General features: G+C 42.0%; 1 protein-coding gene across 4 annotated transcripts; it reads right to left on the bottom strand.

Moving 5' to 3' along the window:
• Window positions 1–232: 232 nt before the first annotated feature.
• On the bottom strand, window positions 233–8,534 carry LOC146658821 (histone H1-like). 4 transcript variants are annotated; one of them, XM_085422544.1, is made up of 4 exons: window positions 5,007–8,534; window positions 2,867–2,947; window positions 2,450–2,489; window positions 233–1,475 (listed from the first exon to the last, which is right to left on the bottom strand). In XM_085422544.1, coding segments are annotated over exons 1-4 (660 nt in total). In that variant the 5' UTR covers window positions 5,544–8,534; the 3' UTR covers window positions 233–1,473. The 4 variants fall into 4 exon arrangements, with proteins under 4 accessions (XP_085278670.1, XP_085278669.1, XP_085278672.1 ...); XM_085422543.1 differs by having other exon boundaries at window positions 233–2,489; XM_085422546.1 differs by lacking the exon at window positions 2,867–2,947 and having other exon boundaries at window positions 5,007–8,533.
• Window positions 8,535–14,309: the final 5,775 nt, after the last annotated feature.

The following is a 14,309-nucleotide window of genomic DNA, read 5'->3' as shown; positions in this document are numbered from 1 at the left end:
TGACGTCTACATACACACAAAGAGTACCTTGCCTGTGTGTGTGTGTGTGTGTGTGTGTGTGTGTGTGTGTGTGTGTGTGTGTGTGTGTGGTGCTGATCAAAGGGTCAAACATCCTTGGTCAGGAAGAGGGTAGCCTCCCCCTCACCCTAGATGGTTCATCCTAGATAACACGGTGAGGAAGTCCTGCAGTTCATCTAAACAAAGAGCACTTAGACTAGAACAGACACAACTACGTTAATCCTACCATAAAATAATAAGACACGGTATGACCTCTCATGCTCCCAAAGTGCTGTCTAATACACACAAAGTTTGCAGACTATCAAGGATCAAAACCTCTACCAATCTACAACTAATTACAAAACTCTAAGCATATATAAGTAAATATTTCTAAGCATAAATGACAATCAACAATACAAATCTAACATTTCCCCCCTTTTTGACCTTTATGCTTGAAAAGTTCCCAGGTATGAATACCTCATGTCTGACAGTTTCAATGCAAACATTTTTATACTCAGCATATGTCAAATCACCCTAAATTACTGAAAAGGTACACAGTTCAACAAATGTATTAGCAGTTATCCCATTCATTGAGCTCAGCTCATGGCAAACTGCATCTTACGAGCAAACAAAGAAATTGTTAATTTAATAGTGAAAATAAGAAGATAACATTTTCAAAAACATCTCAGCTTGGTGGTGCTTCCTCCAGGTGTGCAAATCACATGTCTCTCCCTGCAGAGTGGTTTAAGCTCTGCAGGGCGTCATGAATGTCTCTTCCAGTTGTTTCCATCACTGTCCATAGGACCAGAGTCCAAATGTATGTAGAATAAACATTCAAACATACCAGTTAGTTTTGTTGTTCGTCAACATGGGTCTCAGCTATTTCCAAGCTGCAGACCTCTCAGCACTCCAGTTTTATGGCCTCTTACCAGCCCCCATCCCCTGACTTCAGACCTTCGTCTTGTGAGGGGGATATTTATGACTCTGCCATTGTCCACGCTCTGCAGAAAAAGCTCTCTGTGGAAAGGGTGCTGGGTTCCGTCATCTTACTGCTGTTATGATCCCAGCAGCCTTCAGAGTGTCATCGTATGCACAATACAGTGGCACAGCGTTAGGTGATGTTCATAGGAAACTGCTGTTATCACCACCATAGCTTCTGGTTCCTGTGCTTTTCACAGAATCATGATGTCATCCTCGAACTGCTTCTACGCTGTCGATGGAGCCCTCATCCCTCGAGTTTTCATATCCCAACGCTGCTGAAGATTTAAGGCAGGGCACGTCGTACACCTTAATTGTCTTTCTCAGCGTCAATATTGAATCTTTCATTTTATTTAAAATCTTGCTGTGGGAAGTCTCCTCTTGATCTCCTGGAAGCTCAGTAGCACAGCTCTCTGTGTGATGTCTGCTGTGCTGAAGATGATCTCTGATCCTCCTGAAGCCTCTCTCCTGGCCTCAGCTCCCATCCTGTGGACGATCCTCTCAGGCACTCCTTCTCATAATGCATAGTCCTGATTTTGGGCCTGCTGGATCTGTCTCTCTTAGGTGAGAGTTGTCATGTGTCCATCTCCTCTGCCTTCCTCCTGGTTCAGCTGTTTCCGGCACCAGCTGGGGTCCTATAAGGATGAGCGTCGTAGTCAAGGTAACCAAGAGGGTCCTGGTCGCACACAGGTCCGTCACGCCTCGCACTTGGTTGCCCTAGAGTTGATCAGAGGCTGGAGGTTGAAGTGCGAGCTTACCCTACGGGGGCTCAATCAGCACTCCCCCCTCACCACTGAAACAACCAAGTGTGAGATTTCTCTATTGTGCTGTCTTGAGGGTGCCGGGGTTTCCTGGGACCTCGACCTCTTGCAGTGGCTCTGATAAATCCAGGAGGGTCTCTCGCTATTTTGCAGGCAGTTAAAATGGTCCTTGCTGTGGCTCCAAGGTCTGATCTCATGATGGGCCCCAACCAGCTTGACCTTTGACCTCAACCACTGCCTGGTCCTGTCAGCTATGCGCTTCTCACTGGGCCTCTGAAGATTTCTCAGGAGATTACTGCTGCACCTGTATTTCCTTGCTAGGAAGACAAACTATTTGGAGAGTATGTCAACAATCATCAAACCACATTCTTTAGTTCAGTGAACTTCACTTATAGGCCATCAAAGCCTCATCTGAACATGGGTGCACCACTTGCATAGGTTTAATATTTGTAAATAAAACGGCTAATCACACAAATCACTGCAACAATAATAGTAAACATTGCTTAATGTTACTCCTTGGACCCCACCTCTTGACGCATGGACACACCCATGCGTCAACTCACCAAACCTGGATTCCTGTCTTAAAGAAAAAGATTAGCTAGATCATATCCCAGGCAACATCAGGGCATCTCCTCCCCTGGAGCAGCACCACCCTGGACCTATAATCCTGCAATGAAAATGTTAGTGTGTTTTGCATATTAAGTTTGCTTAACACCTGGCTCTCCCAGGAGCCTGCATACACACCATCATGGCCTGGAAAACAAGATCTGGAAGTAAAATCAAACTTCATACCTGTAAACAATTGTATCATAAGAACAAGAAGCATTCAACATCAGCAAGACAAGTGTCATGTGCAGGTTTTCTCAAATCAGTAAACTACAATTATTTTCATAAGTCGCCTCAGACATGGATCATCCCATGTACTCAGGCAACATTAATGTAATCGGTGACTGCTCTTAAGCAAAGTCACTCCACTCATATATTATTTATGGGCTCAAAAGTGGCCAGCTAATGAGCCCATATTAACTATTCCATAACACCGCATCTCTTATTTGTTTGTCTCATGTCACTTGTCCGCTTCTGCTGAATCTTGTACATGCAGTCTCAAAAAACAAACATTAGCAACACACATTGATTATCCTGGTGGGCAGGCGTCGGCCATCCACATTCCAGAGGTGCCATAAAAACACCATAAAGTTAGCCATCCCTAGCTGTGGAAAGAAGTAACACCAGTTCTCAACACAGGAAATTTCACACATGTTATTCACATTATCAAAGTAACCTTCACATTTTCCCATCAACACAATGCAACAGCGTCACCACTCATAACCTGTAAACACAGTTTTCCTCACACATAAACCCAGAAATCCTGTAGTAGGAAAAAACATCAACCAGTTGTCCTGGTATAAATCGCATCATCAATTCACATGAAGAACTGGCATGCTGTAAGAAAAGAAAATGCAAATATTAGCGCTTGCGCAGGCGTATGCATACTTTGTCACAGTTATCTCTGTGAGCAACTCAAGCCTATGAATAACACACCTGATAAATGCACAGACACAGAAAATGGCATTTAAAAGGTTAAATCATCATGCAACCTCGAGTGTTGCTGTCATCTTTCTGCTCCTGTAAAAGGAAACACATGGGTTCATCTGCACCTTTGTCAGGTGGGGGTTAGCTTCACACAATCATGTTCAGTCAGTCAGTTATTTTAAAATTCTTACTCATTCACTCAGTGGTTCCTTCTTTTGCTAATTGTGGAAATTATCATCGCATTCGTTTCCACGCTCAGCAAAACGACGTTATTTCAAAAAGAAAAATAATTTAGACTGGATTTCCTCGTTGAATCCTTTTTGGGGGGGACTCTCATTTCCTAATTGTCCCAAATAAGTGGCTTTCTCCTGAACCCATTTTAAATGTGGAGAAACTCACTTGCAACAATTTCCTTGACGACGTGTAACGCTTTTAATTCCCGACTTGCAGATCTGCTCAAAGAAAAGAAATTCACAAGCAAAAATCAGTACTTGTTCAAAAATGAAAAATAAAAAATAACAGAGATTATCAAACCAAACTCTCAGTGCACTGTGAAAGTATCAAAATAAAAAGGCCTTGTTAAGTCATGACACAAACTCCTCATCATCTTCACAACAGGAGAAGAATCATCAGCTAGATTCACTCCAAACCAACCATCAGCCGCACAACACACAACATAACCCTAATGTCATATTAGCTATGAGTTTAATCACCCGGTCTGTGCTCTTCACTCATTTAAGCCACAGATCTATTTTATTCAATTTTTCCTTTTTCCCTTCATCATAAAACATGTGACATGCTGTCATGCACTTCACAAAAGACGTTTGTTCTGATGTATTCAGAGTTGTGTATCTAAATACAGGATTCACTCGCACATCAAAACAGGAAACTCAGTGTTTTAGAGTCTCCACTCAACACACAACAACTCAAACACATCTCATTCACTCGTGCTAGAATTCAGTCACCTTTCATTAATCTAAGACCGATCAACTAATTTGAATCAGCTATTAACCCACTAGGATGACAGGACGACAGAAATGCATGTTCAAAATGTTATCACTAAAAGAGAATTTCCCTCATACAGTAAATTTAGTAGTAAACTTGTGCTGCATCAATCAAGCAGGAAGCTTCTCCCAATTTACTATATTAACAACTAAATTTATTGTCTGATCACTGGTTGGTCAAACCAGGATCTTTTTTCCCCACAAAAGTTAAACTGCTGTCCTGCAACCTAGAGAGTCAATTTTTTTTTATTGGATAAATTCAGTATTTGAGAACAAGTGTCTGCTAAATTGACACTATTTTAACACTGATGAAAGATAACAAGCTAATTTTCATTACATGTGTTTGTGTTATTAGGCAGGTTTAATGCATGTCTGTGGAGCTGCATATCCAGCAGAGCATGTTCTTAAAGCTGCCTTTCCTACACACTTCTCTGCTATTATTTAATCATTTCTTAACTAATGTGCTGTGAGTCCACTGGTCTTTGCATCACACGAGGTGACTTGGACAAGATGATAAACAGACTCACACGCTTAAGATGTTGTCTAATCTTCATAAGCTCTCTTGTGTTTGTGTTAGTAGGGTTAATGCATGTTTTGTGTGATTCTGTATATGTTTGTATATGTTTCAGACTCCTTCACAATTTTCCAACTTAAGCAGTCAGTTTTCTTTTCCCCAAGTTTGCTAACCCAAATTTTGATTTCCCACATTTAATAACAAAATTTGTGTTCTCACCACTCTCACTATTGTCCTCTGCCACTTCAATAGTCCAATAGCAGGCAGTTTCTCCTTCAGCTTTGTCCTGTCCCTCCTCTGATGCGGTTGACTTTGTGCTAGTGTCTGAAGTGCTGCCGCTGCCTTCTTGGGCGACTTCTTAGCAGCTGCTGCCGGTTTCTTGGCTTTGGCCGCGGCGGGCTTCTTGGCTTTGCTCTCAGTAGCCTTGTTCATCTTGAAGGATCCGGAGGCCCCGGTGCCCTTGGTCTGCACCAGAGTGCCCTTCGCCACCAGGCTCTTGATGGCGGTCTTGACACGGGCCTTGTTCTTGTCCACATCGTAGCCTCCGGCAGCCAGAGCCTTCTTGAGAGCAGCCACGGACAGGCCGTTGCGCTCCTTGGAAGCGGCCACGGCTTTCACAATCAGCTCGCCCACGCTGAGGCTGACCTTCTTGGGCTTGGAAGTCATCGTCTTCTTCTTCTTGGCCTGAACCTCGGTGCAGGGCGTGTTTATGATGGAGCCTTTCCCACCACAGCGCTGGCACGTTGAACGCATCATGAAGGGTCCATTTCTTTCATGTCGCTAGCCAGCATGCTAGCCGCATGTGGCTTGCCCGAGTCACTCAGTCCTTTTTGAGCATTTCAACATGCTGCCACCGCCATCTTGCTCGCCCCTCCGTGGAATTCATCCAATCAGACAGGAAGATGGGTTTGCTTTCTTCTGCTGCTGCTGTTTGTCCACATTGCTGCTGCTTTGCTGGGACTTTTTGTGCTCAGGACTTGCTGCTGTCTCTTTATCATGTTATTGCTTTGGAGCTGCATTCCTTATCTTCAGGGAGGAGTGAGCTCGCTTGTGAGGTTGAGAAACACATGGCACTGTAAATAAGTCAGCCAGAAACTTGGCCTGCATGTTTCCAATGATGTTAAACTATAACTTTCTTCCGACCGCTGCATGTGGAAAATTGATTCAGGTCTGCTTTTCACCTGAAAGTGACAAACTAAGACATTTCATTATTATCATCACTGCTTAATCAACACACATCTCTCTGTGTGTGTGTGTGTTTGTGTGAACAATCCTTTCTTAAAAGCATAAAATGACATTGTAGTTGTTTTTCGGCTGATCAACACGAAACCTTTTTCCCATGATTATTTTTCTTCGTCTACAATGTAGTAATTTTTGTCTCTTTTTCACTCTTTTTTTTTTTTTTTCGTTACAATAGCTGGTGACCTGCAGAATCACCGCTCTCACTCACAATCAAAGGCAATTACTTTTGCACAGTGCACAAAAACACTGTGATGTCAGACACATTCACACTCACTTTGTCATCTGCATAAATAAATCATATGGCTGGAGATATGTGCCATGGTGATCCATAGGCATGATCACACATTTATTTAATTATTTTCAACCCAACAAAACAAATAAACAAAAACATGATGCTGATGTTATGAACACTCTACACACAAGTCAAGATGCAGGAAAACTGCTCACGGAAACGCTGCACACTCCCTGTTTCCCCCTCTTTGAGTAGTTCCCAGACAGCTCTTGATCTGATAACGTGTAGCTTGCTCATCAGCTCAGAAAAAAACTGCAACGCAACATCACACAGTAGTTGCATGCTCTGCCCACAGCGGCAAAGTCTTACACTTTCATATTCAACACAGCTCCTCCATCATGTACTTTTAGATGTTTCATACAGGGTTCAGCATATTAGTTGTTTTCACAGGTGTGCTCCATATCTCAACAATGGCTCATAACAAGACGACAGTCTTTCACACAGGTCAAGTGCCTCTATGCACTTCATGAGTTTAAATATTTACCTATATCACTTCACCTCACATGTCATTGTACTGAATTTAAGCAACCACAAGCTTAATGTAGATTACTTTTAACAACTATCCACCTCAATTAAATCTATGGTCTGGCACACAGGCTGCTGTCGATCAGGGCAAGCTAAAGAATAAACATTGTGTCAGCAAGGGGTGGGGGGAAAGCCATTCACCAGAGCATATCTTAAGTGCTGCTGATGTGGGCTGGCCTTCTCCACAGCTCTCCAAGGCTGGTGTGTTTTCTGAAAACTTCTAACATTTGAATCTCTTCCATTTATAAGCCTGCGATTAACCGCACGGCTCAGGTCCGCGTGACCGCGCTCGCGTGAACCCGCGCAGCTGTGGAGCCGTCGCTCTCTCTCTTTTTTACATAAATACTTTGTGCTGCCAGGAGCAAAGTCCAGCACAAACGTCTGTCTCCCTCCGACTCACTCTTGGTTGCTTAGAAACCCATGATAACAACAACAGTCGGTGTCACAGACCACATGTTCTGCTCCGCACACACTCACACACAACAACAACAACAACAACGACGACGACGACAATGACGACAACACAAAATAGGCCTACTGTCCAGCACAATCTGGACCCCGCGGAACTTCTCAACACCCCACTGAGCGGTGGAGAACTCACTACAGTACCCCACACAGCGGTCTGTATTTCGCCCCACTAAGACGGCGAACCAAAAAAAGTTCGAACTGCGCAACTCTGCAACTTAATGCTTCTGTACAAAAAACCCCACTGAGCGGCTTTGTACATCGCCCCACTTAGACGGCGAATTTTAGCCCCACTGAGCGGCCACGGACAACGCCCCACTGAGCGGCGAAGACGTAATTTTAGCCCCACTAAGCGGCCACGGACAACGCCCCACTGAGCGGCGAAGACGTACAGTTATAGAGTTGGACTCTAAACTTACTCGGTGTTGCTTAGCGTGTAATATCAGCCTCGAATCCCGCCAATCGCCATTCATCGAGGAGAAAAGACATACAGCGAATCCACAGGAACTTCCTGGCTGACGTCAGTCTTTCAGCGTGCCTCTCCTCCCCTCGGTGAATGCGATTCCAGGGCTCCGGCATCGAAGGACCAATTAATGATAGGTTTGCAGCTTGAACCCATCCGCTGGAACGTTGAAGGCAATATAATTACACTGCAAAGCAAGACACAAGTAGGCAAACTTCTTCATGTTTCTCGTGCACGGGAGAGAACCGGACAGGCACCGTTCCTTCGCTTGACCCCAGTTGCTCTCGTCCGTTCTCCCGTACCACTGTTCTTTTATTGAGGTTACATGAATATGCATAAGTTCATTAACATATGACGTCTACATACACACAAAGAGTACCTTGCCTGTGTGTGTGTGTGTGTGTGTGTGTGTGTGTGTGTGTGTGTGTGTGTGTGTGTGTGTGTGTGTGTGTGTGGTGCTGATCAAAGGGTCAAACATCCTTGGTCAGGAAGAGGGTAGCCTCCCCCTCACCCTAGATGGTTCATCCTAGATAACACGGTGAGGAAGTCCTGCAGTTCATCTAAACAAAGAGCACTTAGACTAGAACAGACGCAACTACGTTAATCCTACCATAAAATAATAAGACACGGTATGACCTCTCATGCTCCCAAAGTGCTGTCTAATACACACAAAGTTTGCAGACTATCAAGGATCAAAACCTCTACCAATCTACAACTAATTACAAAACTCTAAGCATATATAAGTAAATATTTCTAAGCATAAATGACAATCAACAATACAAATCTAACAGTTATTGCACAGTGTAGGTGAGTGATTTCAAGCCAACATTTTGTGAAAACTATAAAGCCTACTCCACGTTTTTCATACACGCTATAACAATAGGAGATAAGGTTTCTGTTTGTATTTGTTTTACTTCCTCTTTGTGAGTTCAGATTTCTCAGCTGTACTCTGTGTATTGACACTGTGGATAAGGACTGAAGTCATTTCTAAAGAAGTTTTCTTAAACTTGCCTGTCTGAAGGGGCTGAAAGTCCATCATCTCTGTGAGGTAACCGTGCAAGAGAGGTCAGTAAAAGCACCGCCCTATTTTTGGTTGCCCTTTTCAAAGGAGACTTGGAACCTTAAATGCGATTCTGTTCATGCTCTTTGGGGCTGACGAACTAACCATGACTGCACAGGAGCACAAATTACAAGATCATCAGTCACAGCTGGAAACCTCAAGTGTCCAAATACTATGCAAAAAGCAAAAGGAGCTCTGTTTCCTACCCTCAGGGCACATTTGATTTTTTTTCAGTGGAGAGGGGATTAAGGACATTCAAATTGGATGTTTCAGGCATGCCATGGACTTTTTTCTTCTTCTTTTTTTCTTTCTGCAGGAACAGATTATGAGCAGTCAGTACAAATGTGAGGCCACACACAGCAACACTCCTGGCACAGATGCTAATGACAAGACTGCAGATCTAAATGTCCTTAATGTCTTTGAGAAAAAAATTAGTGCGGTTTTGTTGTCAATCTGGGAACTGGGCAGACTAACAGAGGCAAAACCAATCTGTCATTCTGAAAAATCACTCAACGCAAACCGGACGAACCAAAAAGAAATGCAATACAAAGATCATTGGCAGCGGTTCTTGTTTTGCCCTGACTTCCTCTCATGCCATCGTCAGGTTGACAGGTTGTGGTTCTTGGTGCAAACAAAACACAGTTTGTCACACAGTCTGGTGCAAACATTCATGTTCTTTGTGATTTGTCTTCTTCTTCTTCTTTACAGCATCCATTACAGCTCACAAAATCAGTACCCTGGCATTAGACCAAGAGTAAAAGAATCGATGATATTTGTGAAAACAATAAAATGAGCAAAGACTTCCAGACTCGCTGAAAAATAGCATTACAAATTCTTTTGTGACAACAATATGAAAGAGTGAGCTGTATAGTGTGTGACCTGCCTTCACAAGTTTGCAGTAAAACTGCAGCTGCCTGTTCATTTGCACGATATTTAAAGGAGCACGTGCGACTGCACTGAGCCTTTCAACGTGTACAGTCTGGACTCTGAAAGCGGGCTGACCATTTATCCAAATATTTACTATTAAAAAGGTTATAAACTGAATGGAGATCTAAGAGAGACCTTTGACTAAATGACCTGTTACTATACATGTATACAGTATTAGCGTTTTCATGTGTGTGTGAAAGAGAGAGAGAGGCAGTCAGTCAGGCAGCGAACCCTATCAGATCAATGGTGGTCTGTTTACTCTGCTGCAGTGCTAAAAGGGCGTTCAGTTGTCAAAATAAAAGCTGTGGAAGTGAACTGTGGGTCAGTGAGTTTGTTTATTAGTGTGGTTTACGTGGAGGAGTAGGGCACCTTTAATGTGTGCCGCTATATACAGCAAAAAGGGCAACAAAGTTCTCTGTGAAATATGGAGGAAGCCAATGTGCATCACTCACTGGCAGAAGTACAGACTTTCTTTACTTAAGTAAAAGTGAAAAAGTACAGGCTGGATTAATATAATAATAAAGCAATATTAGTACATGAGTCAGTGGGATTTAGAAGGTGGGGGAACCTAAAGATCTGTCATAGTGGCTCAGCTTAGGGAAAAGAATCACAATTCAGTAACAATAATTTCTAATGGTGACCTGTTGCTCTTTGTGGATTTACACAACTGAATTCAACAAGATGTTATCAAATGCTTCACAAGCTATCTTGGCTTTTTTTTTCTATCTCCTACACTGGCACTATACTGTTTATACTATCTTTGTACTCAGCAGTATGGACTTGATATCAATTGGAATTAAGGGACTGAATCTTAGCATCAAGCTGAAATGCAGATTCATTGCTGCTACACCTGATGTAACCTAACTCTGACCATGAGTACCACAGCCACTGTGCAACACAGTGCTTTACTGCAAATCCACCACAGTACTGCAAACTGTGTCTATCCTGGACAAAGCGATATTTTCATTAAACATTTGAATAACACAAAATTAGGTTAGCTTAGTTTGTTTTGCAGGAAGTTTCACAATATGAAAATATCTAATTTATCAAAACACATCATATTCAAATCCAATATGTAATTAAAATGATGACATCACATGTAAACTTTATCAAGTGTCACTGCGCAGTCCTTACCTTTAAATCTAACCTCTCTTCTTCCTCTCTGGTCTTTCTTATCTTTCTCCATCTCCCTCAAAATGAATTTTAAGCTAGCAAACATCAGCAAACACGAACATTTTCCGTGTTTGCTGATGTTTGCTGAGCTGATGGAAAGCCGCATTTGAAAAAACATGACACTTAAAAGAACGTCACTCCCTTTATGCTTCCTCATCTTGGGTAGCACTGGCTAGATTCTAAAGTACCGCACCCGCAACTTACGGACACCTGCACTGGCTCCTACAATCGGCCCCAATTTTAAACCCGTGGTATAAACGCTATAAATGATACTGTCAAATCTAAAGTAACACGCCTGTTTTAAAAATGTGTGAAAATGTAAGAAGTAAAAGTAAAAAGTTGTCAGAAAAAAGTACAGATACCTGAAAATTCTACTTAAGTATAGTATCAAAGTATTAGTATTTCATTACTTCTCATCTCTGCTCACTGGTTTCTGGAGTCCACATTTTGAATCTTCAGTGTTGGCATTTTGGCCACATCCGCTGTCTTTTCCGGAACCAGAAGATACATATTTAGATGAAAGGGTGAGGTGAGGATTTGTCGGCTAATGCTAGCAAGCTTGGTTAGCAAACTGTATCTATAAACTCTGAGTAAATGCTGCAAAAGTTGTCAATACAAATTGGGTTCAGTTCGGGGCAGCAGTGTAAATATTGACATCAAATTTTGATTCAGTCATTTAGTTTTAGTCAAAATTTAGTCATCAAAATTCTTTTAATTTTAGTCTAGTTTTAGTCAGTTAATCATTATAAGGTTAAAATCTAAAATTGATGCACTCATACAAAGTATGAAAGTTAGTTGTGTTGTTACAGGTGAGAGTTGCTCCACGCGGTTTACAAAGTCTTATTTTCATTGGCATCCATGCAAAATATGTCTACTCTTGTCTTCCTCCCGAGCCTTGATATTTTGTTGCATTTTCTTGAGAAACAGGGAACTACTTGTACTGTTTCCCAAATTATTCAATAAATAAATGATCAAATGTGCGTGTCTCTCCTTACTGACAAGAAATTACTTTTGACTGGAACGCTTCCAAACTCGTCCCGCCTTTCTACACAACTTAATTTGTTCTGATTGGCTCTCGTCTCTTCAGAATATTTTTTATCTCGTTTTTATTCACTGACAAAAGCGTCTCTCATCATACTTTTTAGTTACCATTATCTTGCTGTTGGTTAAAACTATGGCAAAAATTATTATTCAATGAAAAAAACTGGAGGCCAGACAGGGTTATCTAACTTGCATTAACCTGTCAATCAAGACAGCCAAACCTTAAGCTTTAAGACAATGCAAACAGGTGATAGGTCATCCTGCAGATTTTTATGAAGGGCAAAAATAGTTTTATACATCAGACTGCTAATGTTTTCATTTCAACACTGAAGCTTGGTATGTTAACATGGGAGTCTATGAGGATTTACCCAATTTTGGATCCAGCCTCAAGTGGCCACTGGAGGAACTGCAGTTTCCAGCATTTCAAGCTTTCAGACTGCTTTGTTTGGACAGGAAACAAATCTTTGTGCTGCTTTTGTTTTATCTCTTCAAGACAATAAGTCACTAAGAGCAGGAAATCACTGGCAGTCTCTTAAATTACTGTGTATGAATAAAGGTAAATATTTGCTCAGGGATCAAAGTCAATAAGAAGGAATGTCTCCACAAAACTTTGTGTACAACTTTAAGAACCGCACCCATATACTGGTTTACTGCTGCAGAGGTCTGTAATGTCTGATCCTGAGTGCTCAGGCACACCACTAAGAACCCATCTAGTAGTCCAAGTGCAAAGAGAGTACTTCCTGTCAGGGTGTGACACACAACACAAAAGAACCTCTGTCCCCACAGTGCAGCCCTGACCAGGAATATCACTCCCTGCTTTTCTGTTTGGAAGATACAGAACAGGGTACATAAAGCTCTAACTCTCTCTCTGTGTGTGTGAGTGTTTTTCCTTGATCTTCTTTGACCTTTGACCTTGACTTTTACTGAAAACAGGAACATTTTCTGTGTGTCTTTGTCTTCCTGTGTTCAGATTACAATAACAGCGGTCCCAGTTTGTTATGGTGTTGAGCGGCCTCCCAAATACACAATTATAATTATGCAAGATGCAGTTCTACAAACAGATTTGTTCTTAAGTGGCACCTAGGAGGAGTTCTTTAGAAACCGTGGCTTTCACTAGCTTTTCTGCTGCTAACATAATCCACAAGCAAATTCATGAACAGATAGGTTTCATTTTGTGGTGCAAAGGGCACAGAGCTCTAATTTGCTGTAAACTCTAATATTCTGTAGTCAGATATGAAAACCTGGTCCGGCTGTCTTAGCTAATTATAGGCCAATTTCCAACCTTCCACTTATTTCAAAAACTCTTGAAAGAGCTGTTTTAAAACAGCTGAATGATCATGTGTAGATGAATTGCCTACTTGATGTGTTTCAATACGGTTTCATCATAGCACAGAAACAGCATTGGTAAAGCTTAGGAATAACCTTCCTATGGCCTCTGATGGTAGACTCATCTGTGTGCTTGTCCTGTTGAATCTCATTGCAGTATTCAGTGCTGCCGATCATATTACTGCAGAGAGCAGAACACACTGTTACTATCAAAGGAAATGCAGTGCAATTCTTTGAATCATACCTATCTGATAGACTCCAGTTTGTTCATGTAAATGATGCGTCTTCTTCACACATGAAAGTTGGTCAGAGAGTACCACAGGGCTCTGTGCTAGGTCAAGCACTTTTTACTTAATATATGCTTTCCTTAGGCAATCTCAAAAGAAAAAACTACATAAATAATGAGGCTCCATCTTATCTTAAAGACCTTATAGTACTGTGTGAGCCCAATAGAGCACATCACTCTCAGTCTGCAGGCTTACTTGTGGCTCCTAGGGTATTTAAAAGTAGCAGAGTCTTCTGTTATCAAACGTCTCTACTGTGGAACCAGCTCCCAGTTTGGATTCTACAGACAGAAAGCCTCTTTACTTTTAAGATTAGGCTTAAAACTTTCTTTTTTGATAAAGCTTATAGTTAGAGCTGGATCAGGTGACCTCAAACCATCCCTTAGTTACACTGCTATTGGCTCAGACTGCTGCGTGACTTCACGTGGATGCACTGTCAGGCACTGAGCACTTAGTCTCCACTCACCTCTTTTCACTCCCACATGTTTATACACCATTGCAGCATGTCATTATATTTGTCCTTTCTCTCCTTTAGTCTGTGTTTTGACCTTTCTCCCTCTTCATTTTTTTCCTTTTCTTTTCTCTTCTTGTCTTTCCCCTCAACCCCCAACCAGCCTGAGCAGACGAGCCTCGTTCTTCCTGCTAAAAGGGAGTTTTGCCTTCCCACCATCACAAAGCGCTTGCTTATAGGGGGTTGTTTGATTCTTGGGATTTTTCTCCAGAA

The sequence above is a fragment of the Rhamphochromis longiceps genome, linkage group LG11 (assembly GCF_057381845.1).
Source record: "Rhamphochromis longiceps isolate RC_006_pf linkage group LG11, R_longiceps_female_GT1.1, whole genome shotgun sequence".
Lineage (NCBI taxonomy): Eukaryota > Metazoa > Chordata > Actinopteri > Cichliformes > Cichlidae > Rhamphochromis > Rhamphochromis longiceps.
Note: the sequence above shows the minus strand (reverse complement) of the source record. Positions and strands in the feature narration are given on the sequence as shown.

Excerpts from the sequence above, each read along its gene's own strand:
- LOC146658821 (XM_085422543.1), bottom strand. The coding sequence starts at position 5,543 with ATGATGCGTTCAACGTGCCAGCGCTGTGGTGGGAAAGGCTCCATCATA. Across the intron at positions 2,948-5,006 it reads AGAGGACAATAGTGAGAGTG|CTAGGGATGGCTAACTTTAT; the intron begins GTGAGAACACAA and ends TTCTTTCCACAG. Across the intron at positions 2,490-2,866 it reads TGCCCACCAGGATAATCAAT|GCCATGATGGTGTGTATGCA; the intron begins GTGTGTTGCTAA and ends CTTGTTTTCCAG.